The 25,254-nt window shown below is 43.3% G+C and overlaps 1 protein-coding gene across 1 annotated transcript in view; it reads right to left on the bottom strand.

Moving 5' to 3' along the window:
* LOC119394083 (sarcosine dehydrogenase, mitochondrial) overlaps positions 1 to 25,254 on the bottom strand; it is a 112,965-nt gene that overhangs the window by 84,511 nt on the left and 3,200 nt on the right. Inside the window, exons 3-9 of the mRNA XM_037661332.2 lie at positions 24,747 to 24,860; positions 20,949 to 21,127; positions 20,041 to 20,220; positions 19,841 to 19,964; positions 17,915 to 18,120; positions 11,254 to 11,383; positions 8,051 to 8,228 (exon numbers count right to left, since the gene is read on the bottom strand). Coding sequence (XP_037517260.1) covers positions 8,051 to 8,228; positions 11,254 to 11,383; positions 17,915 to 18,120; positions 19,841 to 19,964; positions 20,041 to 20,220; positions 20,949 to 21,127; positions 24,747 to 24,860 — 1,111 coding nt within the window. The remainder of the gene's footprint in view (positions 1 to 8,050; positions 8,229 to 11,253; positions 11,384 to 17,914; positions 18,121 to 19,840; positions 19,965 to 20,040; positions 20,221 to 20,948; positions 21,128 to 24,746; positions 24,861 to 25,254) is intronic.

Here is a 25,254-nt window from a genome sequence, read left to right on the forward strand (position 1 = left end):
TACGGTCTTCGTTTGAGCCCACATCTTACCCATGCAGCAACGTGGACACGACTACCCTCTCATGGAGGAAAGGCAACTAGCCATTCACTTCTTCTGCGGTGAACTGGACCAAGTTCTCCGTCTCGTTAAGTTTAGACACAGAATGGTCTAAGTAGATCTTCTTGATAATAAAAAAGCAGTCATCCTACTTGCATGACAAAAGCAGTACCCCTACCTTCATGACAGATTGCGCATAAATGTGTTTTATCCTCTGCTGAACAATCAAGTGTTTTTTCCCACTTTTATGAATTTAAAAGTGCTGTGAGTTGAAAAAAACCTCACTCTGGACTAGACATGTGCGCCGGAGCCAAAATCACCGGCCGCGGTGCACCGGTGTTTCCGCCTCCGGCGGCGGCGCGTGAACAGCGCGGGGTTCATCGGACCGGCGGCGGCGCGGTGCGGGGGAGGGCGAAGCAGTGAATGCGATAAGTACACGCCGTAATGTTACACGAACGAGGGCTAGCAGCTAACTCTTTTTGCTCCGATCTCACTTAACTCTACAAAACGCTGGTGTATGGAAATACTGCCGCTCCCGGGAGAGAAGCTGTTTTCGGTCAGTTTGTCATATCAGTGGTGCGAGCGCGAAGCAATGAGATCACAGCGCTCACAGCGCGTAGAAGGTATATGAGCCCTTCGCTGGGGGATGTCTGCCGTAATAGCGCGCGTGCCAGCGCTCTCGACCGCGCCTTTGTAGTCAAAGTTCACAGTTGCTGCTCGAGTTACGCAGTCCCTCTTCCTGCTCCCTCTTACGCAGTCCCTCTTCCTGCTCCTTTGCCCAGCAAATGACGGGCGGGGTGTTTCCTTGTGCTTGAGGAGCAATCGACGGCAGGCCTCGCACGCGGGTTGATGTTATTCCGTGTGACGGAGATGGCCAGCTTGTTTCATCTCTGCTTTAGCCATGCTCCTTGCCAACGCTCGCGAGCTTTTACTCGCGGGTAGAACATACAATGCGCGGAGCAATGTTATCGATTAAGAGTTTATACGGAACATGACGGTGATGGTGAAAACCTGTCCCGATTGTCCATACAATTGCCAACGCAATAAAAAAAAATGCCAGGCCTGCGCTCAAACCGCAGCACAGTCACAGCGAAAGCTGGAAGAGCGGCGTTTCTAGAGCCCGTTAAGCTCTCTTGGGGCTACATTACAAGTACACTAGAAAGGTACCCACTACGCCATAAATCACAATTTTTGTGAAGTTAGGAAGCACCTACTAAGCTATTATTCGTTATTTTGCGGAGAAGCGGGGCACCAGCTACACGTCTGTAAGGCATTATGTGCACTTTGTTGACGCGACGACTGATGACGATGAAGAATTATGGCTCAGCACTTTGTAATGGGTTGGAATCTTTAAACGGCCCACCAGTTATGTTTTTTGCATTGGGTGACGCCCTGATCGCTATTTCCCTCTCCCGTCATGCTGTGTAACATACGTTGACGTGGGAGAGAGACGGGGGGGGGGGCATAGAACTTTACTGAGACCCCGATGAAATGGATCATGCGCTTATGGGCTTCCTTGGCAACCAATACAAGTGCACTTGCGAGGAACCCACTACGCTATAAATCATTGTAATTTTACTGAGACCCCGAGGAAGTGGATCATGCGCTTACGGGCTTCCTTGGCAACCAATTCAAGTGCACTTGCGAGGAACCCACTACGCTATAAATCATTGTAGTTTTTGAGAAGTAGGGCAGCAGGCACTGTGCCATTTTTCGTCATTCTACGGAGAGCGTTGGTACCTGCTAAACCCATGTGAGGCATTTTGAACACTTTGTTGATGCTGTGCCTGATGACGATGAAGAATTATAGCAGAGTCCTTTGTAATGGGTTGGAATCATTCAACAACCTACTCGTTGCGCAATTCGCATTGTGTGACGCCTGGTTACAGAATTCGCGTTGTGCGACGCTTGGTGCTTATTTTACTCTTCTACCACGCTATATTGCATATGCTAATGTGGTTCCTTCCCGGCATGAAGCCTGTATAGGACCTTTTTGCAAAGCAGTTTCAAGCACCGGCATGGCTCAGAGGTTGAATGCTGGGCTCCCACGCAGAGGGCCCAGGTTCGAACCTCGTTCCATCCTGGCATTTTTTTCTTATTTCGTTTTTTTTCTTATTTCGAGCGATACTGGTTACGGACACCGGCGGCGGCGGACAACTACGGCACCAAAAACGGCCGGTGAAATGATCTCATAACAGCTTTCGCTGTAAAATACACAAAAAACCGTCGAAGCGGGCTCGCCTTTTCCTTTGGTATCGTCCTCACCTTCAATACCCTTCTTACAGGGGACGCCTCCTCGCCACTTATTTCTTCATAAAGCCCACGTACAATGTCAGCACTAAGTGTTCAACCTATCATGATTTCGCGCTTGTCGGCTACAGTGTGTTATCTCTGCATGCGCGGTCGCAAATGCACAAAATGGAGTGAAATCAGTTAATCTCACATAATAGTCGTCCGAGAGAAGCAAGAGCGTGTGGGCGGCTGCATAGCAAAGCAGTATGGGAGACAATTCACAACTGTTATTTCTCGTATATGGACCAGTCGAGAGTATGTACCCTGATGATGTCACGTGAATCACTGTTCTGGTATCACGAAGTGCACCAAAAGACAAGAAACGCCAAGAGAGAATAATGCGCTCGTTGTTTTTGTTTTTTGTTGTATTTTCAGAGGCTGTTGGGGGCCCTTTATAAAAACAGGGCGTGCAAACACGGACACAGGAGAGTAGTCAAGACACCAGAAACGACGTTAAAGGAGCACTGACATCAAATTTACGCATGTCAAGATTTTTGCATCCACGAGTAGTTATCTCCCCCTAGTAGCGATTCGCGACCGAAAATGCAACTGAGGGACGAATAACTACCTGTTTTATTGATTTATATCACCGGTATCTAGCAAGATTCAAAACGGCCTGCAAGCCCGCCATTTTTTAGCGCTGGCAGCGCTCCCTCGCGGTCAACTCCAGACCGCGCCCCAGTTTACCACTTGTCCACAGAAAGGAGTGACGTGAGGATCAGCTGCTCAGCTAACATTTCGTCTGCTAGGCGCGCACATTCAGTCATGCCTTGTCACCAGCGTCGTTGCCATCAAAAGTATCGACTTGTGTTGAAGACGACATTCTGGAACTTAGAATCACCGCGATACGCGACGTCGCGAATCATTTTCGCTTCGACCCTTTGCAAAACAGCGATTCAGAAATAGTCGCCGTTCCGAGCAGCAACGAGGAGGTGCCCGGGGACGCGCGCTTGGGCCATACTCGCTGGTGTGTCTCAATTAGCTATATCAGAGAATTGTAGCGTGCATGTCATTCCGGTATACACAAAGGGGTCTATGGAATATCGGCATAGCGAATGCACACCAGCGGAGAAATAGAATACGATAGGTTTCTACAATAACAATTCTGTGCTTGCCAGGTTCTTCTTTGCGCCGCCAGATGGCCCCACCTATCCGGCGTCTCACGGTTACGGCTGAAGTAACCCGGTATTACGCCAGCGCAAGGAAGTCCACGGACGGACTACCATTCACTATTAACGCTACATGCGTGTTACTTGTTAGCGATGTTATTTATCTATAGGCTACTCCACTTTGATAGCTTGTGGTCGTGTTGGCGTGTACCGTACGTGTAATGAAACGCCACGCACTTTCCGCTCCTCGATGAGCAGGTCCGCACTACGCAGCGGTTCCCCGACGTGCTGGCACGTAGTCGCTCTGATTGATCTCACTCGCGCTGAGGATCACACGACAAATCAGTCGATACGACACGATGAATCGCAGGCACGGATCGGGACAGCAAGGAGAGCCACTGGCTGTGAGTGAGAGCCGGTGAAAGCGTCGTCTGGCGTGGGCGGCACAACAAATACACTCAGATCGTCGACGTCATTGTTACTGGCGTATCGTCACTCAGGATGGTATTTGCGGAATGTATCACACCTGTTACGTAGCACTAGTGTCGATGTCGCAGCGTGATCAATCTTCCGTTGAGCTTTCGTATGCTGTTTGCCCTCGAAATAAAATTACTTCCACGCGACGGACGCCATTCAAATTTGGCCAAGAAGACCTATGCATACCGAGCAATCGAATGAATGACACATCTTGACTTTAAAATTTGATGTCAGTGCTCCTTTAACAACTGAAAAATCACACAGCGGCGGAACTGAATTTAGACACAAATATTTATCTGCGCATTCCCACGTAAGAGGCCATACCTATCAATCAAGTACGAGTACTAGTGGTCTACGTGAGAGATATCTGTTTACTCTCTCTACTTTTTTCTAATGTCCGTGCTTCCACGTCACGTCTTCTTAACATGAATACCTACCAACTAGCTCAGCTACGTTTTAAGTTTGCCATTTCCTTTACTTCTGTGTTTATTTATCGATTTACTCGAGTAAGAATGAAAGGAAAAAGTGTACTAACGCACCATGTATATATATATATATATAGTATATCACTTATCTATCTTATTTATTTATGCACGGTGTACTAGGTCCAAGACTCCAAGAATATGCTATCCAGCGAGTTGGGTTGTCGCCCTTTAAGCTAGAGGACGTGGCAGCATTAATGTCAGGCAATACTCGTGATATTTCTGGAGAAGAAAAGGATACTACAACTTCTGGGGAGCTATTCTCGATGCGTTCATCCAAAGGAGATGTCCACAGTCCATTTCGGCAGAGCGCATTCAGTGATTCGAAAAAGCGGTGAGCCGTGATGTCACCTCGCTCTTGACCACGTCGCCGCACTGAACCCGCCAGCACATAGCGTAAGAAGAGAGTGGACGAAATGCACAGAAACAGGTACTTTTCAAGTCTGAATTGGCATATGAATGTGTCCCAGATGTTTAAGAACGATGTAGGGAATACGTACCAGTCCTTACAGCTGTGTTAGACGAGCGGCCGCATTAAACCTAAATCGATGGCTAACACGATCCAAAGACATGTGCGCCGAAAATCGGGTCTCTGAGGGCTGCGTTCGTTGCATTGAACTGCATTCCGTCCGTATCATTTGTGTCGAGAGTGTTTGAAAGCTTCGTGATGTCATGATGGCGCTGCAGAACAAGATCCGGAAAGAGGGGGCGCGCTTCACGCCGAGCTCCCGCGATTCAGCGGCCGCTGAAATGGACAGTTCATTACATGGACACATTGAGAAGAGCTCCTCCGGCAAAGTGCTGTATTTTATTTCCAGATTCCCCATTCGAATTAAAGAAGAGACTAACGGCGGCGCGCCGCAATTATTGCGCGGCGGCGGCGGCGTGATCTCTCTTGGGACTTCAGCGGCGGCACGAGCGGCGTGACCAACAACAGGCGGCGGCGGCGGCGGCGCACAACTCTACTCTGGACAAAGGCCTCTTGATTGCAAGAACGGCAGAGGCTGCAGAACTCAACGCAAACAAGCTGCGCAAGGGCCACTTGGACATGCCCACTTCTTCAGTTCAGGAAGGCTCGGCAAACTATGTCAAGTTCACGAAAAGGCACAACGAAGCACCCAAGGGTCAGAAAGCACAAGAATTGAATCCGAAAGGCAAAACCAAAACCAGACAAGTCCAAGCCGTGTATACGCTGTAGATCCTGCGATCACGGGCCTCTGGAATACAAACAAAGCAACATGAGATGTCACAAATGCGACAAAGTAGGTCGCTTGGCGAGCTGCTGTTTGACTATTGCTGACAAGGGAAAGCAGCAGCAGGGTCTTCAAGTGAACATGGTGCAGTCTACTGAGAAGCCACCTGAGTACTACCTGCATTGGAACCATACCAGTGCAGGGAACACTGTCTGTTAATGTACGTAAACCAGGGTGTGGGACACTGAAAGGACCACCAGTGCACGTCAAAGTCCGACCTGATGCAGAGCCATGGTACTACAGGCCTTGCTCAGTGCCATACGTACTTTGGGTCAAGATTGAAGAACTTCAGCGTCTGGAACGCGAAAACAACATCACGCCAGTGGACCATTCTGATTGGGCTTCACCAATAGTGCCAGTTCTGAAAGCAGATGGCCAAAGTGTCAGGATCTGTGGTGACTAGAAGATCGGAGTGAATCCAGCAGTGGTGACAACACGGTACCCATTACCTGAAGTGGAAGATATATTTGCATCATTGCAAGGAGGGGTCATGTTTTCCAAACTGGTCCATTTTCGTGAGGCTTACAACCAGGTACCAAGTGGATGAAGAAACCAGCAAGCTACTGGTCATCAACATGCACAGAGGTCTCTTTGCCTACAATCGCCTGGCACATGGTGTATCCTCTGCCCCTGCCCTCTTTCAAAGAAGAATGGAAGAAATCCTTCATGAAATTCCTGGCATGTCCGTATACTTAGACAATGTTTTGGTGACTGGCAGAACTAATGCTGAGCACCTCCAGAATCTGTACACAGTTCTACAGAGGATCAAACAGTCTGGGTTGAGATTGAAACAGGAGAAGTGCGAATTCTTCAAACCATCCCTCGTTTTCTTGGGCCATGAAATCAGTGCAATTGGTCTTCAACCATCAAAGAAAAACCTTGCAGCCATCATTGAAGCACCCGAGCCCAAGGACGTTGGTGAGCTAAGATCCTTCATTAGACTCCTGTCATACTATAGAAAATTCCTAACAAACTTGTCTACACTACTAACACCTTTGTACGCTCTGCTTCACAAGAACAGCCCCTGGAGGTGGACAGATGAAGAACGAAAAGCCTTCATCAAAAGCAAGCAAGTCATCATGGAGGCAAAGGTGTTGCCACACTACAACTTATCTAAGGAACTGGGGCTTGCATGTGATGCTTCGCCATATGGAGTTGGTGCGGTTTCTTTCACATCGTGAAAATGGGGTGGAGAACCCACTAGCATTCGCATCTCATACTCTCACAGCAGCTGAGCGAAGCTACTCACATCTGCAAAAGGAGGCCCTGGTCATTATCTTTGGTGTCACACGCTTCAGAGACTACTTGCTGTGCCGTAGCTTTGTCCTAATCACTGATCATAAGCCATTGATTGGCTTATTTCATGAAGACAAAGCAATCCCAGCCATGACTGCTTCCCACATCCAGCGTTTCACACTTGGAGCCTACACTTATACGATTGAGCACCGACCAGGACATCTCAATGGAAATGCTGATGTCATGAGCAGATTACCACTGACAGGGCTTTATGCAGACCCGCCTGAACCACCAGAGCTGGTCAATTCAATCTCCAAGCTGGAAAAGCTAACAGTGTCAGTGAAGCAACTGCAGCAGTTCACTAACAGTGACCAAACTCCAAGCCAAGTGCTGCGGTGGACCAGAGACGGGTGGCCACAAAGCTCCCCAGACAAAGCTTTCCAACCATTCTGGCAAAGACGTGATGAGCTGAGCACGTACAGCAATCTGCTGTACTGGGGAAATCGAATTGTGGTGCCACATCCTGCTCAGAAGCATATCTTGGTACTGCTAAATTAAACGCATCAGGGAATGGCATCAAACACCTGCGACCAGCTGCGAGACATTCAACCCGAACTATTCGTAAGCCTCTATGTTACCAATGACCTTAAGGAAGGACGAGTGCTGTGTATGGGTATGTAGTGTGCTCCAGTAGATGGCACCGCCACCTCGGGAGAATGTGGTGCGCATTCGGTAGATAGGGGCACCGTCGTATACGCGGGGACTCGGAGTCTGAGGCGAAGCTACGCACGATCACTTCGTCACTGTCACGATGTAACTAATCAGTAATAAGCCTTGTTATGTTGAGAATACAACAAGAAGCAATCTAGGCAAAGGCCCCTTGTACTTTTCCAGATAAACAATATTGAGGTAGTAAATTTTTTAAAAAGGTCAATTTCCGAGGACACATTTTTGCGAGTTATTTCTTTCTTTTTGTAATAGCTGCCCCTTAGGAGGTGAGTCTTAGTGACATGTGATGGCATGTTCAGGCCAATGATGAAATATGAAAATAAAGAATCTGCGAAAAACTGTTACAAAATCTCGTCCGTGCTTTACTCTTATTAAATTTTTAAGAGTTGTTGCTTACAGCGGAGTTATACAGTTCCAAGGAGAGTTCAATACGTACCGGATGTCATAGCCATACATATCCAGGTTTGGCCTTCCTTGCAAAACCCATGCAGCCAGTTCCCGGCCACATCCGCCACCACCGTTCATGCCGAGGCTGTTAAATCCACAGCCATGGAAAAAGCCTCGGAGAGATGGCTCTTCACCTAAGAGGGGCTTGTGGTCTGCCGTAAAGGACTCTGCAAGGCAAGCACTACAGGTGGCATCCGTGTCCCTCCATAAACAGTGTACAATTAGTGACCTTACAGAACAAGTATACTATTCAGTGGAACTGCTCCATGTCATGATATAAAAGAAAAGTAGGCTAGTTGGTGTGATTGCTTGTGCTAATGATTGCTGCTAGCACGATACAAACAGAAGCTGAAGTCCAGTGCTTCGTCATATCCACTTCTCTCCTTTTTCCATCTCTGTAGTGCTAAATGTACAACGTTGTCAGCCAAGGCTCTGATGTCACATGTGCTCATTTTTGTATGAATAAGGTCAATGCAAAGCAGGGCTTGGCATGGAAACAAACAAAGAAGGAAGGAAATATTATTCCATCCTTATCCAGTCCCGCAATTGACATTTGTATCCTCTTAAGCTCCACATGACATGCAAAGTTGCAGGCTTAAAACTAGAGCTGTGCGAATAGCAAAATTTCGGGTGCGAAGCGAATTTGAATAGTGAAGTGTGAGTGCGAATGGAATCGAGTATTTTCGAATATTTCTCGAATATTTCTCGAATACTTCGAAGCGAAATTGCAGAAAAAAAAAGTTGGAGAGGATTCCTAAGCATATTCTTATGAGATGGCAACATGAAAGTGTTTCTTTTTGCTAGGTTGATGAAGCGCTGGCGGGGTGGGGTTTCATAGCTGTCTTATCAAGAATGAGGCAATGCAGAGGCCGAATTGTATTTATGTACATGATTTGGTGCAACCAAAGTGTTGCCGACAACACTTTACAAGTGATGGGCAAAGATGCCATTTCCTCAGCCTCTCCTCCTCTTTCAACTTCTGTGGAAGTCCAACTTATGTGGCAAACAAGGGTGTGCTCCCTTCAAGTCCGGAGTTCCAAATCTGCCTCGTAGACGTCGATATATAAGAACATCTGAAACTTTGAATGCTAAAAAGCTTCAACGTCCGATTTTTCTGACTTCTTGCCCAAATTTTAGGTCCAAAACAGCATTAATTGAGCCCCCACCTCTGCCACACCTTTTATCTCCATGTTGGAACCAGCGTTTTCTTGAGTTAATACATTTGCAACCGTAACGAAGCTTGAAAGGCAGCTTTGCCGCAATACGCGAATGTAATAAGGTGAAGCATATTGAGAATCTAGGGACCACTTTCAATCGGACGTTGTCTTGGCCAAGTTCGACCGTAGCGGAGCTTGAAAGGCAGCTTTGCCGCAATACGGGGGTGTAATGAGGTGAAGCATACTGAAAATCTAGAGACCACTTCCAATCGGCCGTTGACTGTCTTGACCAAGTTCGACCGTAGCGGAGCTTGAATGGCAGCTTTGCCGCAATACGGGGGTGTAATGAGGTGAAGCATACTGAAAATCTAGGGACCACTTCCAATCGGCCGTTGACTGTCTTGACCAAGTTCGACCGTAGCGGAGCTTGAAAGGCAGCTTTGCCGCAATACGGGAGTGTAATGAGGTGAAGCATATTAAAAATCTGAAGGGGTTACTTTTAATCTGACGCTGACTGTATTTGTCTTAGGGAAGTTCGAATAGTTCGAATAGTAAAATTCCAGTGCGAATCGAATCGAATAGCAAGCACTATTCGAAAAATGTTCGAAATTTCGAATATTCGCACACCCCTACTTAAAACGATTTCTGTAATTTCAGAACAACACCGTAAACTGTATTCACAGGCCTCTTTGATTTAGTGAAACTAGCAAACACATGCAAAATGCTTGTTTAAGAGTGAGTATTGGCAGCACTTATGCTACTTAATTAATGTCTTCCATACCACAGGCAATATGGAGCTGCCATGACATGGTTTGAGATACTCGCATCACAGTCAAGATGGTATGCCCTGTCCATGCCAGATAAAGTTCCTGTGCGTTATATCCATAGGTCGGCAAAAAATGTGGAGGTCACTCAGACTCGCTCATGAAATATATTTTGCCCTTAGGGCTCACTCGGACTCAGACTCATCAAAATTTTCCTCATCCAGACTCACTCAGACTCAGACTCACTAAAACTTTTCTTAACCGTACTCACTCAGACTCAAACTCACCAAAATATTACTCACTCAGACTCGCTCAGACTCAGACTCACGGCTCGATCTGAGACCGAGTAAGTCTGAGTGAGTCGACTCATGAGTCCATTAGCGTATAATTAACTTTTTCGGCTACACTGTCAATGCTTTTTAACACCAATATCTCACATAAATGGAGCTCTACTTGGCATGTTTTGATCTCGTACCTTCAAATACGAGTTATCAATGGTTACAATACAGTAAGGACATTTTTATTGAAAGAGGTGACTCTCACGAGATATTTTTATCAAGAACTTCCCGTGAAAAATTTAACCGGAAAAAGGTCGAACCCTCTTTATCATTCTTTACCATCTTTACCACCCCACCCTTGGATCTCCCACTCCTTAATGTACTCATCCTATGAAGACTCATACAGTGGACAGCTCATTTGACCCCTTCTTTCAACATAACTTTCTTCCTCTGTTCCGAAAAATAGCTATTATTTTAAGTTCCAGATAGATAGCTGTGTAGTTCTCTTTCAATAAATGCTACATGAAAAGACGTCCATTATCATGACTGCCATAAGTGAGCAGAAACGACATCAGCTAGTAGTGTGCATGTTTTTTTTTAAATACCGAGTAAGAATGCGTTTTGAAATGTCCTTTGTACAGCCCCATTACCAAGATCTTATTCAAGTGAACGAAAGCAAAGTTTGAGGAAAGTTTTCAATCCGCTCATAAATTACAATTTCTGAATAGTACCTAGTTTGAACTGCTTACCACTTCAGTATGTCCTGTGGCAGTAAAAAAAGAGAATTCTTTGCATATTACACATATGTTCGCAACGTAAATAGAAGAAAAAAAAAACATATACCACAACGAACAGACAAAAGTTGCACCTTTGAATTTTCTTCATTGTAAGTTGAGCTTCCTATAGTTCTACTTCTTACCCCTTTAGAGTGAGTACTCACAAAATAGACCTACAGCACAGCTTTTCACACATCCACAAATAAAAATGCCTTACCAGGTCCACAAACAGTCGATTTGATGCCTGTCTGCTCTAGCACTGGGACCCTGTGTATGCCACTTTCTATGTGTGTCCCAAATACGTCCCAGTCGAGGTCAAAGAGTCCAAAAGCAAAATCTTGAGGCAACTGAAAAGTAAACAAAAAACCCAACAACAAGACATATGCACACAAATGCAACACAGCCACATTTATAGGACATGTTCAGAATGATTTACAAGTCTTTATGCAAGATGTTTCAGCTTAATCATGCCAGGCTTTGAAAAATCCCACACGTGCATTACGAGAATGAAACCAACTTAGCATCATTCACCATCCTCTCGAGTAACAACAGTATTCTTACTATGAGCTCAGTTAATTAACAATATTTAAATAACCAACTCATAAAGTATTGCTTTAAATGCAAGACCTTCATTGGAGAAGTTAGAGATTGTTGAGAAATATCTAAATAATTTATTTCCGTGATGAGATTGTGGCATATTTGAGGGCACTAATGTAGCTGCATGCAACTACGTGGGGGTGCTGCAGGGTCCCTGGCTTTGTCACCATCCATTTCTAAAGAAAACATAAACCTAGCACCATACAAAAGCCTGATACTACCTTGTCAAGCAATTGTGTAAGTACGAGACTTGTCTGACTTTCATAACTAGCTTTAATTTCAGACTGAATGTGAGATGACAGAGGCACAAGCAGATATCTTGTTTGTGGAGTCAATGGGTGTCACAAAGTTTTTGCTTCTCCAGGGAAAGTCTGCAAAGGATATTCACACTGAGAAAAAACCTGGGGTGAAGTGTTCTTCCTACAGCTGCAGTCAAAAGCTCGATATCTTGTTTCAAGACGGGGCATTTTACCATTAAAGGTGAACCTCGCTGTGGCCGCTCAACAACCTCAACAGATCCATTAACAAGCTATGCTGTCCAAAAGCTGATTCTTGATGATAGGCGAACATCCATCAGAAAGATAGCCCAGTTTCTGGGCATCTGCCAGGAGGGTGTTGGTTTCATCACTACCAATATCCTGCACATGTGCAAGCCTTCAGCAAGGTAGGTGCCGAAATACTTTAAAAGACCCTGGGTTTACAATGGTCCACCATCGCTCCTATTCACCTGACCTGGCCCTTTCCGACTGCCATCTGTTTCCTAGCTTGAAGAATCACTTGAATAGTCGTCATTCTGACAACACTGTTGACGTCAAACATGCTGCTGAGAGCTGGTTTGATGACCTATCGCAAGCTTGTTCTTTAAATAGGACTAGAAAAGATGAAACGACAATGTAAAAAGGTCATCGGTCTGAGGAAGGATTATGTTATTAAGTTGGTACTTTCAAAGCTATGACTACATTCCTTCTGTGCAAAGCCAGAAACCTCCCTCCCCTCGCCTCATATTTTTGTAGTACCTTTTCATTTCAAAGAAAATGTACTTGTTGCTGGCCTTTGTCACTGAAAGTTGTAGGGGTGTACGAATATTCAAACTTTTCAGAAGAATATTCAAACTACTGAACTCGAATAGCCGCTACATATTTGTAATGGCAAATATATTTCCAAAAGTTTATAGATATTCAAACAAGTCAACTGTACTACATAACACTGTGTCGGAATGGAACAAAAACCAAAAACTAGAGCTGCGTGAATAGCAAAATTTTGGGTGCGAAGCGAATTCTAATATTGAAGTGTGAGTGCGAATCGAATCGAATATTTTTCGAATATTTCTCTAATATTTCTAGAATATTTTTCTAATACTTCGAACCGAAATTGCAGAAAAAAAAGTTAGAGAGGATTCCTAAGCATATTCTTATGAGATAGCAACATGAAAGTGTTTCTTTTCGCTAGGTTGATGAAGCACTGGCGGGGTGGTGTTTCATAGTTGTCTTATCAAGAATGAGGCAATGTAGAGGCCGAATTCTATTTATGTACATGATTTGGTGCAACCAAAGTGTAGCCGACAACACTTTACACGTGATAGGCAAAGATGCCATTTCCTCAGCCTCTCCTCCTCTTTCAACTTCTGTGGAAGCCCAACTGATGTGGCGGACAAGGGTGCGCTCCCTTCAAGTCCGGAGTTCCAAATCTGCCTCGTAGACGTCAATATATAAGAACATCTGAAACTTTAGATGCTAAAAAGCTTTGGCTTCCGATTTTTCGGACTTCCTGCCCAAATTTTAGGTCCAAAACAGCATTAATTGAGCCCCCACCTCTGCCACATCTTTCATCTCCATGTTGGAACCAGCGTTTTCTTGAATTAGTACGTTTGCGACCGTAGCAGAGCTTGAAAGGCACCTTTGCCAAAATACCGGGGTGTGATGAGGTGAAGCATATTGAAAATCTAGGGACCACTTCCAATCGGACGTTGACTGTCTTGGCAAAGTTCGACCGTAACGGAGCTTGAAAGGCAGCTTTGCCGCAATACGAGAGTGTAACGAGGTGAAGCATATTAAAAATTTGAAGGGGTCACTTTCAATCGGACGTTGACTGTATTTGTTTTTGGGAAGTTCGAATAGTTCGAATAGTAAAATTCCAACGCGAATCGAATCGAATAGCAAACACTATTCACAAAAATATTCGAAATTTCAAATATTCGCACACCCCTACCAAAAATCAAAAACGAAAAAAACTATTTTTGACCGGAACCAAAACGTAACCGAAAGTTTATCTATTAGTTCGTTCCGGAGTGAAGCCGAAGTTTTTAAAATCGTTTTTCGGCTCACGAGAAATCTTGGCAATCCGGAAGGACTGAGGTCATGAAACGTGAGCAGTTATGCATATCTCAGGGTACAGTGTTAGCGCGCACCTCAGGCAAGAATTCCAAAGCAAAGATATGTTCCAATTGTGCGAAACATGAAAACAGTGTCAACCAGAGATGTTTATATTAATGCAAGTCGACTTCTGCGTGCCTGTCACGCGGGCCAGCGTCGAGAGGGCATTCTCGGCGCTGAAGTTTGTTATAGCGAAAGCTGTTATGAGATCACCAAAGCCGACTTTGGCGCCATAGTTGTCCGCTGCTGCCACCACCGGTGTCCGTACCGCTATCGCGTGAAATAAGAAAAAATGAAATGAGAAACAAATTTCTAGGATCGGATGGGATTTGAACCCGCTAGCTGGTAGGAACTCGTGATACAGTTACTTCCGCTCCTCTGAACAACGTGGGAAGAACGTGTTTTACTCCTGTCCCACTTCCTTAAGAGGAGCGCAAGTAACTATACCACAAATCCAATGTTTTTTATGAATACTTGAACTTCAAATTTTTGCATACAAATAAAAACCGTTACGAACCGTTACGGAACATTTTTTTTTCGTTGCAGAACAGAAACGGAACGGAACTTTTTGTGGTCGACCGAAACTAAAACCGAAACGAAAAACGTTTATGTAACAGGGTGTCGTTGAGACACCCTGCTATATAAACACAAGCTCTGCGCAAAAGCATGATAAATAATTCCATCCCTAAGGTCATAGTGTAAGCGTTAAGGGGACAGGGTAAGCAAAAATATCGAAAAAAAATGATTTTTTTTTCTTTTTGCGCAATTCGAAATCTGCGGCCTTTTCTGAACCAGATTCAGTCATTTGTTTGTCTTAGTGCAACTTCTTTTTGTCTAAAAATGACATATTTAAAATCTTGTGCGGCGGCCTGCTATGCCTCCATTCCTTACGTAGGAAGAGATTCCTTGCAGTTCAAGCATCAAAGTCGCATGGAGAGGTTACAGTTGGCGAGCTGGAGTGCATTGGGCCCATTAAGAAAAGAATGGGCACAAGACTGCGAAAACTAAAGAAAACAGAGGCATCAAGCTTTCTGATGGGAAATCTATATCTGGCTGGGGGCGTCTTAGTGATGCCATCATTGACAAGCTCCAAAACTATTATGGTTTGGCCATTATAAGAAATATAGCCAGCTTGGAGGACATGCGGAAAACTGTCTGGGCCACACATTTTCACATGGCATCAAGGGATACCAATCCATCTCACGGCCTTTGCCCGAAAGACGCTGACACCTGTTCTAAATTTAACAAAGCCCAGTTGAATTGTGAACCACACGTTCATAAGGAACACTTTCCAGCATCTGTTCTTCGGGTTGTGGAGCTTATTTATCAGCAGCTAGCTATTCCAGAATTACTTGCTAAATGCCTCCAAGGGAAAACTCAAAACCCCAACGAGTCGTTCAATCATGTCGTGCGGGAGCACGCTCAAAAAACCTTGTCCTCGAACACCAAACATTAAAGATATGCACTCTAGATGCCGTGGTCACTTTTAATGATGGCAGTATAGCCTGGGTCAATGTGCTGAACTCCTTTGAAATTTCACCAGGGCGCTACACAGTGCAGGGCCTACGCGTCCTTGACATGCGTCGACAGTACCTCGCTAACAGGGCTGCACAGCTGGCGACAAATGAGGCTCGCCAGGCAAGACGTGTCATTACAAAAAGGAAACGTGATATTGGTGACGAGTACTATATGGCTGGCGCCTATTGAAAGGGTCCGTCAATTTGTCACTATTTCGTTGTACTTCTATAATAAAGCACATTTTTCTGCTTTAAACGCGATTATCTCAAAACATGTTTTTTTTTGTACTTATGTTCCTTTATCTCAGCAACCGCAGTATCTAGGATCATATATTTTGGCCAGCATTTAGATAACGTACTGGGGAATATACTGAAGCAGAATTATTATTGTGTGTGGAAGTGCTTTTGTTGAAGACGACATGTAATACCTATTACGAAGTAATAATTAGGTACGTGAGGTAAAAAATATACAAAAAATGAGGACTACAATTTTCAGCAATAAATCTGCTTCAGTAAGAAGAGGAAAGGCTTCTGATCATAATGATAGTAAAAGAATTACTGTAACTCCTATGAAAAAATCTGTAAACAGGGGGTGGGTGCTCGAGCCAACGTTTCGACAGGGAGGGGAGAGGCCACCGCGACGACTGGGTGACTCACCCAGTCGTCGCAGTGGCCTCTCCCCTCCCCCCCCCTCCCCACTCCTTCTCTCTTCTTTTGGAGAGGGCACGAAGCATTTACACACGATAGCTAAGGAAATCAGTTCCAGCCTTGAAGAAGACAAGTCCACTTTCGATGTCGAAACGTTGGCTCGAGCACCCACCCCCTGTTTACAGATTTTTTCATTGCAGCTTCCATCTTCCACTTCCTGCTGTTTTTTGTAACTCCTATGGTTATGGAGAAAAAGGTACATAAACATCACCTAAAATACATGGCGGGTATAGGGCCTACCCTGTTCCCTTAAATGTGAGAGCTCACGTGCAGGCTGCACAGCTCAGGGAGCCAGGCTTGACTGGCAATACAAGGATTGTTTGTACTCTCTGAAGAGTTCTGTGCATGCAAATAATCTGCTTATTTGTTCCCAATGCTCATTTTGTGCTGGTAAGGCTAATATTATGAATACTAGGATGTGAACATCATTTGATGTTGACTGCAAAAATGGTCATTTAATGTTAAAAAAACTATTAGAAAAGCATCTGGTATTCAACTATATTCGATCACCTTCCAGAACTATTACATTCGTATTTGATGCGGACTCAAAAATCACTATTTTTTGCACACCCCTACAAAAATTGTGACCCAAGTTTCAGATCAGTCAACCACCAAATCCAGGACAGAACTGTCAGGTATTGTGAAAAAACTTCATTTGAGCATTGGCAAACGACTTGCACTGTTGTGCTGCTTCTAAAGTCCAACTTAGTACATCTGTTTTGCAAAACTTTAAGCATTCATACAGATTTATCATTGTGACATTCTGTCTTTTCCAGCTAACCATTGCAGTGCAATCTGGCAATTTTGCCCACTTGTGTCCACTTTGTCTTATGTAGTTGCACATTTCGAACAACCCTAATGTGGCTGAATTTAAACTCTTTTTGAAGCTCAGACTGGAGAGCTGAAATCCTGCAATGTTTCCTCATACCCACAACTACTGCCCAAGGTTAAAAGACCTTGGGCAGTAGGTAGCTTCAACATGTGTAGCTTCAAAAACATGTGTGTACGATTTATGATACACTAGTCACTGGAAAAAATGGGTCATCAGAAAGCTTCACATTAAAAGTAGCCATTGCAGGGAAGCACTTTAAATGCATTTTGATAACTTGGCGGGTAGCATAGCAAACAGCAGCCTTATCACTGTTCTATGGCTGCTTCCCATGTAAGTGCAAAAATCTTCATCTAGCTCTTGTACCTCACTGAGCAATATAGAAAGGAATCCATAACACAAAAGGCCATAATATAAACAAGCACACCTCTCATAAGACACAGTGTTAAAAGAAGATGCAGACTTGAAGTGGTCAAAAGTGGTCAAACAAACGGATATATTGCAGGAGCCATCATTTCAACAAGGGGTGTTGCATTCACCAGGACTTTGATGAACACAAGTCCCCATGTCAAAATGCTGGCACCTGAGACATCACTTGTTTGTCCACTGTTGATGTCCCTCATAAGAGTATGTAATGAGAGTAAATGTTGAATATTTACGTGTTAGAATCAAATACACCCATCACAAGTTTTTTTTGTTTAAATGTGCCCTCTCACGGTTCATACGAAATGTACACAATGGTTCAAAGAATTAACTGGCACTTGGCAATGCATGAAAAAAAAAACAGCTCTAATGGTGGAAAATCGTACAGGTCTGAACTCTACCGACAACTACGAGCAAGCGAGAGCTGCTCACCTGGTCGATAAAGATTGGGTTGGGCTCGTAGCCTCCAACTGAGAGGGCGTCTCCTTGCAGGCGAAGGTAAAGGGAAAGGTCGTGATCCCGAACATTTGGCATGTTCTGAATGCCCTCAATACGGTTTGTGACCACATAGGCATGCTTCATGGCAACCAGGGGCACTGGCACACCCACCATGGCGCCAATAACTGGTGCCCAGGCTCCTGCAGGGTAGCATATTGGAGTTAGTGACATCACGTTTGTCACTCTCATAATAATCCATGCCCTCTAATAATATGATAATTGTTGGGGTTTAACGTACCAAAACCATGACGTGACTATGAGGGCCCACGGCAATCCATGCCCTGTGCAGTTGCAAACTCTATTACCGAGAGGGAGCCCTTCTTTTTTTATATTCTGTAGCATCTGATAACTGTTGCAAGAGTGACTACTGTGAGCTCATACATGCTGCTAATATACATAGCACAAGACTTTTCCCATCTCTTCTTCCAGGTTTTATGCATCAGTGTGCAATGAAAGTCAGGTAATACACCTGCCTACGAGTGTGATCGTCATTTTATTCATTCTCTCTATTTCCAGAATAAAACAAAAACACACACTCTGGATGGTCTCCTGGGCTAAAAGCTGTAATAAAACAGCTTGACTGGGGCCCAGGAGACCAATTACATGGCAACAAGTGACAGCTGAAATATTTACAAGAAATGTACAACTCATATCATACATGGTAGGAAAAAAAAATTATTAGACATAAACAAAGGATATAACAGCACTCGTGTAAGCGTAACAGGCAATGATTTTTTTATTAAGAAAAAACGAACAAAAAAACGAGTAATGCTCAAATTTATTTATAGAAAAGAAATGGTAATACTACAAGTACAAGAAAAACAGCAGCAATAGAATAAAGTACACCTGTAATATATGTGCAACAGCACATAAAATGACACAGATTTCATGTGCTAGTGTCTCAGCAAATTACAAGACATTAGATCACATGCACCTTGCCACACAATGTTAATGCTCAATAAGAGCATAGACCACAGTAACCTGCCTAATTAAATGCTTCATTTTTCAATCCCGATCATAAATGCCATCTGTTTGAACAGTACCATTCCTGAAAACGAGTTCCAGGCATACTGTAAGGAAATCTCAGAGAGTTCGCATAGAAACCAGATTGCTACAAGATATATGGTAGAACATTCATAGATATGGGAAGTATGGTACAATATATTAAAAACCTCCTCCACAAGACCTTTGACCATGATACAAATTTGTTTATGTTTTTCACCATCACTGTTGCATCAAGGCAATAAAGAGGTGCAAAACAAAAGAAAATTAACTTATTATGAGAAAACATGAATTTTGATAGCTTCTTGATTTAAAAAATAAAAGATCGCCCAAGTTCATTCGACAGGCTTTGCAGTTTCTAACTGTCAGAAGTTCCTCTTTCTAATGCCTTTACTATAACACCCGATATAACAAGAAAGCTACTGGTGGAGCCATCATAGATGTGATGCACATGAGTATTAGATGCACATGAAACACTCAGTACAGGAAGAAAAAAAAAACTATCCAAAAACTATCTGGACAGTAAACTTCATGATTAACAGCTGTGCTGGATGTTAATCAAAGCCCAATCAATAACTGTGCGCACAAGCAAACATAACCTAAGCATATTCAATGTTAAATCATGTTCTTCACCAAAAGAGGCTACCGACACAATGTTGATGATAGCCATCGCGGAGCTCAAAGTTATTGAAGGAAGTAGAGGACTGATAGCTGAAACAGAAGGATGAAAAAAAAGACAGCTAAAGGTGGCCAACAGCTGTACTACCTGTAAGCCTGTCTGTATTTACTGTCTTCTAGACTGTCAAGGCCTCCTAGCAGCAATTCGAAATTTGCTTATCAACCTCTGAAACTTCGCACCTGTGCAGTTGACGAGGGCTTTGGTTTTGATTGTTCCAGCCGCTGTCTGGACACCAGACACACGCCTTGTTCCGAAGTCATCCTCGCTCGTTTCCACTCCCACCACAGGGCACTTCTCAATCACCTGTGGTAAGAAAGCACGAGCGTGGTGACAACTTAGTCTTGAATAACCTTCAGTTATGTTGAGTACAATTACTGACCTTTGCTCCAGTAGCAGTGGCTGCCCTAGTGAGAGCTGTGCAGAACCCAGCAGGGTCCACAGTACCATCACCAGGGCTATACAGAGTTCCATAGAGGTCATCGACATTCATTAGCGGGTACAGCTTCTTAGTATCTTCTGCACTCAGGACATAAGATTCGATACCGAAGGCTTTGCCTATCTGTTAAAATAAAAGAGGGAATGAAGTTTGTTCATTACTTATTGTTTATGATGCCACATAACCACCACTACTGGTTAATATTATGTATGGAGTAGAGATCAATATTCAATAGAGATCAAAGTCAGTAGTGATCCAATAGAAAAAGAGAGTGAGAAAAATGTTTTGTAGTATCAGTCTTTCTTACAGACCATATATATGCACTACATAAATCTGGTGGTTGAATTCATGTTCCCCATCTACTGCAACAGTCGAAGGCACTATGCTGGCCAACATTTCCAGGTGTAGGTTATACATATATGTACATAAATACCCAAGAAAGTAAACTGGAGGACAGCAGTTGCTGTGGCTCAATTGGTAGAGTACTGTATATGTTACCTGAAAGTTGAGGATCTGATTTCCTGCAGTAACAAAGCAATCTTTCCTTCTACTTCCATTTTTATTTATTAATAATGTGATTGTCACAGCTTTAATCATGGTATTTAGTAAGTACAGCAGTTCGTTTAAAGAAATAGCTAACTTTCACCAATACTTGGCTGACAGTCTGTTGGCTTCATATGGGCATTACTGCACTGAAATATTGAGTCCCTTAGTTCCGCTTACTCTATGCGCTAAGTGATGGTACTTTCCAGGTCATTTAAATACACCAGTATAAAGCCTTGTTAATGCTCATTTTTAACACCAAAAAATAACAACAAGCTACTTGCAACTTCACTAAGTAAGTCACCCACCGTCATTAGGCGCTTGTACTCATCGAGGCGCTCCTTTGAATTAGCAATAAAAAGGCCGCCATTGTTGATAAATCCAGGATGAACACCAGTCTCTGCTTCTAACACATTCATGAGGAGATGGCGAGTGTGATTTAGAATCTGGATGTCGGTGTCATTTGGTCGCAGCCTCCATATGAGCCCTGTCACGAGTAGAGAGCAGTTGTGTGACACCAATACACTCCTAACCAATAAGCCAAGAACATTTTTTTCAGTTTGCTCATTTAGCAACAAGCCACTTTTAGCAAAAAAAAAAAAAGCACACAATTTCACAATCAGAGTACACACACAGTCTAAATTTATATACAGTACTTCCCTTTGCTACGTTTTTCACCAAGCTAGAATTTCTCAAGTAAAAAAGTCAAGAATTTCTCAAGCTTTGCAGGCAGGGAGAAAAAATTCTGGCAAAATTGGCATGTTTGTTTAATACTGAAAGAGCTTCTTTACAGTCGAGATAGGAAGTGACAAAGAGAGTGGAGGGGGGGGGGGAATTCTGGCGTCGCGCCGGGGGCCGCAACAATGCCCTGCGGGCCGCAGATGATTATACCTGGTAGCGATTGTGTTTAGAAACTGTTCTGTCTATGCACACCATAAAGATGCAAAAAGCTGAAAACACTGTGCCATTTTTCATAAAAGCAGTCAGTATCACCCGATAGTGGAGATGTCATAGCAGTCACCTCCACATTGTGAGTTGTGCTTGCAGAGCAACATAGCCAGTAAAAATATAATTCCCTAATAAAAATTCCAAGAGGAATCATTATTAGCGCTATAAAAAATTATATATGGTTCCCGTAAAAGGATGTGTAGATCCCAGAGCAAGATGTGCTGGTCCAAGAGGGACTGCTACAGGTCTCATAGAGATATATGCCAGTCTTTCATCAGGGCAATACAATGTTCTACAAGACCAATAATGTTCTTCATCTGACCAATACAATGAGCGGTATTCACTTGCATTTGACAAATAAAACACTTTATGGGTCCCAATCCTGTACAAGTAGTTTTATTAATTTGTATTGGTCTATTCAAGAACTGTGAACACATTCACGCCTGTAAAAGCGCACGTAGTTAAGGGAGTACTGACACAATATTTTGAGGAGAGATAACTTGTGGGATAGATTTGTGTGGACACACATGCATCATCTGCAAAACATCAACGGCTAATATAGCCTAGAACATATTTAAAATCCATCTTAAAGTGTGTCTCGCACAACTGCATGTGAAATGCAACACCTCGCGACACCGACGCCAACTTGTTTTGAATGTAAACAACCAACAACCACCTGCATCACAACTGTGTTGGCTGCCATGCTCCTTGCGAGCGCTCTCTCCTAGCACACCTTTTCAACAGAAAGAGGGAGCACCTCCTTCATGGACTTGCACGGGAGTACAAAGGCTGACATCCTTGCCTTGGCAGTGCATTTTTGGGGGGTCATGCATATTTACAACATCCCAGAGGGGATTACGGCGGCACCCGGCCGGGGAGCCTTCATCGAAAAGACTTGTCAACGCAGTGCTCATGTACACACGGTTTTGTGTGCTCACGTAGCCAGCTATGTTTACATGAAAACCTCACTGGGTCCCGCCTTTTTCGGCACACTCTGAAACCAAAACTGCGACACTGGGCACCATAAAATCGTCTTCAAATAATGAACCATCGTGTGCTTGAGCAAACGACGTTTCCAGCCGTGATAAGTTGATCGTTCACTACTTTTGCAACAGAAAAAACGAGATGTAAAATTTTGCGTCAGTACTCCTAATTGATGGTGGACGGTGTGAACTTATTTGCCTGTTTGTCAGCCCCTCAAGCGGCCTGACACTCATCTCATCATATTAGCTTGGATTACGACAAGCAGAGCTTCAGTAGTACACTTGTATCCAACTTTAATTACATTTTCCACTATATCTGCAGACATAGTTGCATGTTCTCATGGTGTTATTAATGCATAATTCCTGCAACAAAAAAGCTAAGCATTATTGACAGCTTTTTGGAACAAATAAGCTCTTTTGGCCAGTGGTTAAAGTTGTAAACCAATATTGAGATAATATGGTTACTACAACTTACCGCTAATTTCTGGGGTTTTATATGCCAAAGCTACAATATGATTACGAGGCACGCTGTAGTGAGGGATTCATAGGCCACGGTTGTCTTAAAATGAGTGCTAGTCACAATCATTAATGATCTGGAAGTGACATGCCTAAACGTTTCGCAATGGTTCTTAATGCACATTTGCTGGTAGAGCTTTAGTTATAATTCTCAATTTATTTCTGATGATGCTACTTTATTTTGATGCGTAACAATGCAACAAACATTTGATTGTATGCTTTCAGCATAGATTATGCTTATGTGTTCAGCTAGTGCATTGTGTTCACCTTTAATTGCCCTGTAATTGCGATATTTTTCCACTCTTAATGTTCACTTAACTTGAAGTACTTCAAATATACGTTTACATGATAGCCTGTGGTCGGTTGCTTACTGTGTGGCCGTGAACTGCTTTTGTACACAGAGTAACACAGTGCTCCCAAAGCCATATATTTCCTATACGGCTCTGAGTGCTCCAAAATAAACCTACACATGCGCTTGATACACCCCCATACAAGCTATCAGTGTATTAGGTCTACTGCTTTACAGTCCTATAGACTAGTAAAGTCTTCAGTTTTATTAGTGAATTGGGTCTATCTGGCTATAGTCTAATAAACCAATATAGGCTATCAGGTGTATCACATGATAGAATAGACCAATGCAAGCTTTATTGGTGTATCCGGTCCATCGTTTCATATCTAGTAGAACGAAAGCAATAAAAAGCAATAAGACGTTTCTTTCAGAATTTTTCCAACGGAATGTAAGCTCGGAAATTCCCATTAAGTGCAGGGTCTGCAAAAAACATCACAAGAAATGCACTATAGAGTTAGAAAGGAAACGATAGATGAACTGAGGTGGGAGTTGCAATGGAAATGTCATATGGGCCCTCATTTATGACATTATGAGGAAAAGGTGAGGAAGAAATGTGCTTGCGAATGCTGGTAGAGACACTTTGCTTTGGGGAAAGTAGTCGACCCCCTTAATGATCACCTTGCCACATCTAATTGATTTCTACCTCGCACTCATGTTACCAAACAGTAAACCTTTCTTTTTTTTTTAAATGTTCGTGGTAGGACACTCCCTGGATTGTAGTTCGCAACCAAAATATTCATTGGAGCTGGTAAGGTGCCCTTTAACCCCTTTGGGCGTGACAAAGAATTGTGTGTAAATGCATCACATTTACAGATCATTATTGCAAAGCATTCGATATTCTATTGCAACAAAAATGATGCCGTAATACGTTGACTATCGTGTTTTTCAGAAGTTTATCTTAATTAAATTGTAATTAAGAATCTATTTATCCTGACATCATACATGTTCTAATTTTACACGAATAAAATGAAATCTCAGGTTACAAATGTAATGCAATGTCATTTTCAGTTATATTCATTTCGAGCAAACAATAATTATACTTCTGACATGGCTTGTGCAAAGAGGCACGTCAAACGACTTGTTCAACATGGTAGTGCTCTGAGCAAAATGATCATATGCAGCAATACACAGCAAAATGAAGTTAAATGAAGACACATTTATTACGTAAAAGGTTCAATTCACCCAAAGTTCAATGTATCTTGCTCTTTCTTAGCCACTAGTCAACACAACTAGCAAAAACAAGTCATGCACACAAATGTGTACAAAGCACCTTATAGGGTTAACATTCTTAAAGGCAAAGACAAACAAACCTGCTGTGTGCCATGTTGTTCCAGCAGTCAAATGGTCCTTCTCTAGCAGCACAACATTACTGCAGCCCAGCTTGGTGAGGTGATAAAGCGTGCTACAGCCAATGATGCCACCGCCTAAACAAGCACAAAAAGGAAGATGCCATTTTACATGAAAGTGAGCAGAATGATATTATATATGCACTTGGATTGTGAGTTTGCTGTGGCCAGAATCTTAAACTGCTACACATTTTTTTTTAGCTTGGTATGCACATGTGCACAGCAGATTAAATATTTAATTCCGGGGTCTTACGTGCCAAAACCATGAGGACATACGCATCTGCTGTTGCCGCTTTCAGAAACAAACCTAAGATATCCGAGATGTACATACATGAAGTTTTTTTTTTTCTGAAAGAGCCAAATCCAGAAACAGATACTAGGCTATATTTTACAGGAACAAGTGTCTCTCATTTTAGAAACTTTTGTAATCAAAATGGGTCCATTCCCGATTGTTACATAGACACACACAAAA

Source organism: Rhipicephalus sanguineus, chromosome 1 (genome assembly GCF_013339695.2).
Source record: "Rhipicephalus sanguineus isolate Rsan-2018 chromosome 1, BIME_Rsan_1.4, whole genome shotgun sequence".
Taxonomy (NCBI): domain Eukaryota; kingdom Metazoa; phylum Arthropoda; class Arachnida; order Ixodida; family Ixodidae; genus Rhipicephalus; species Rhipicephalus sanguineus.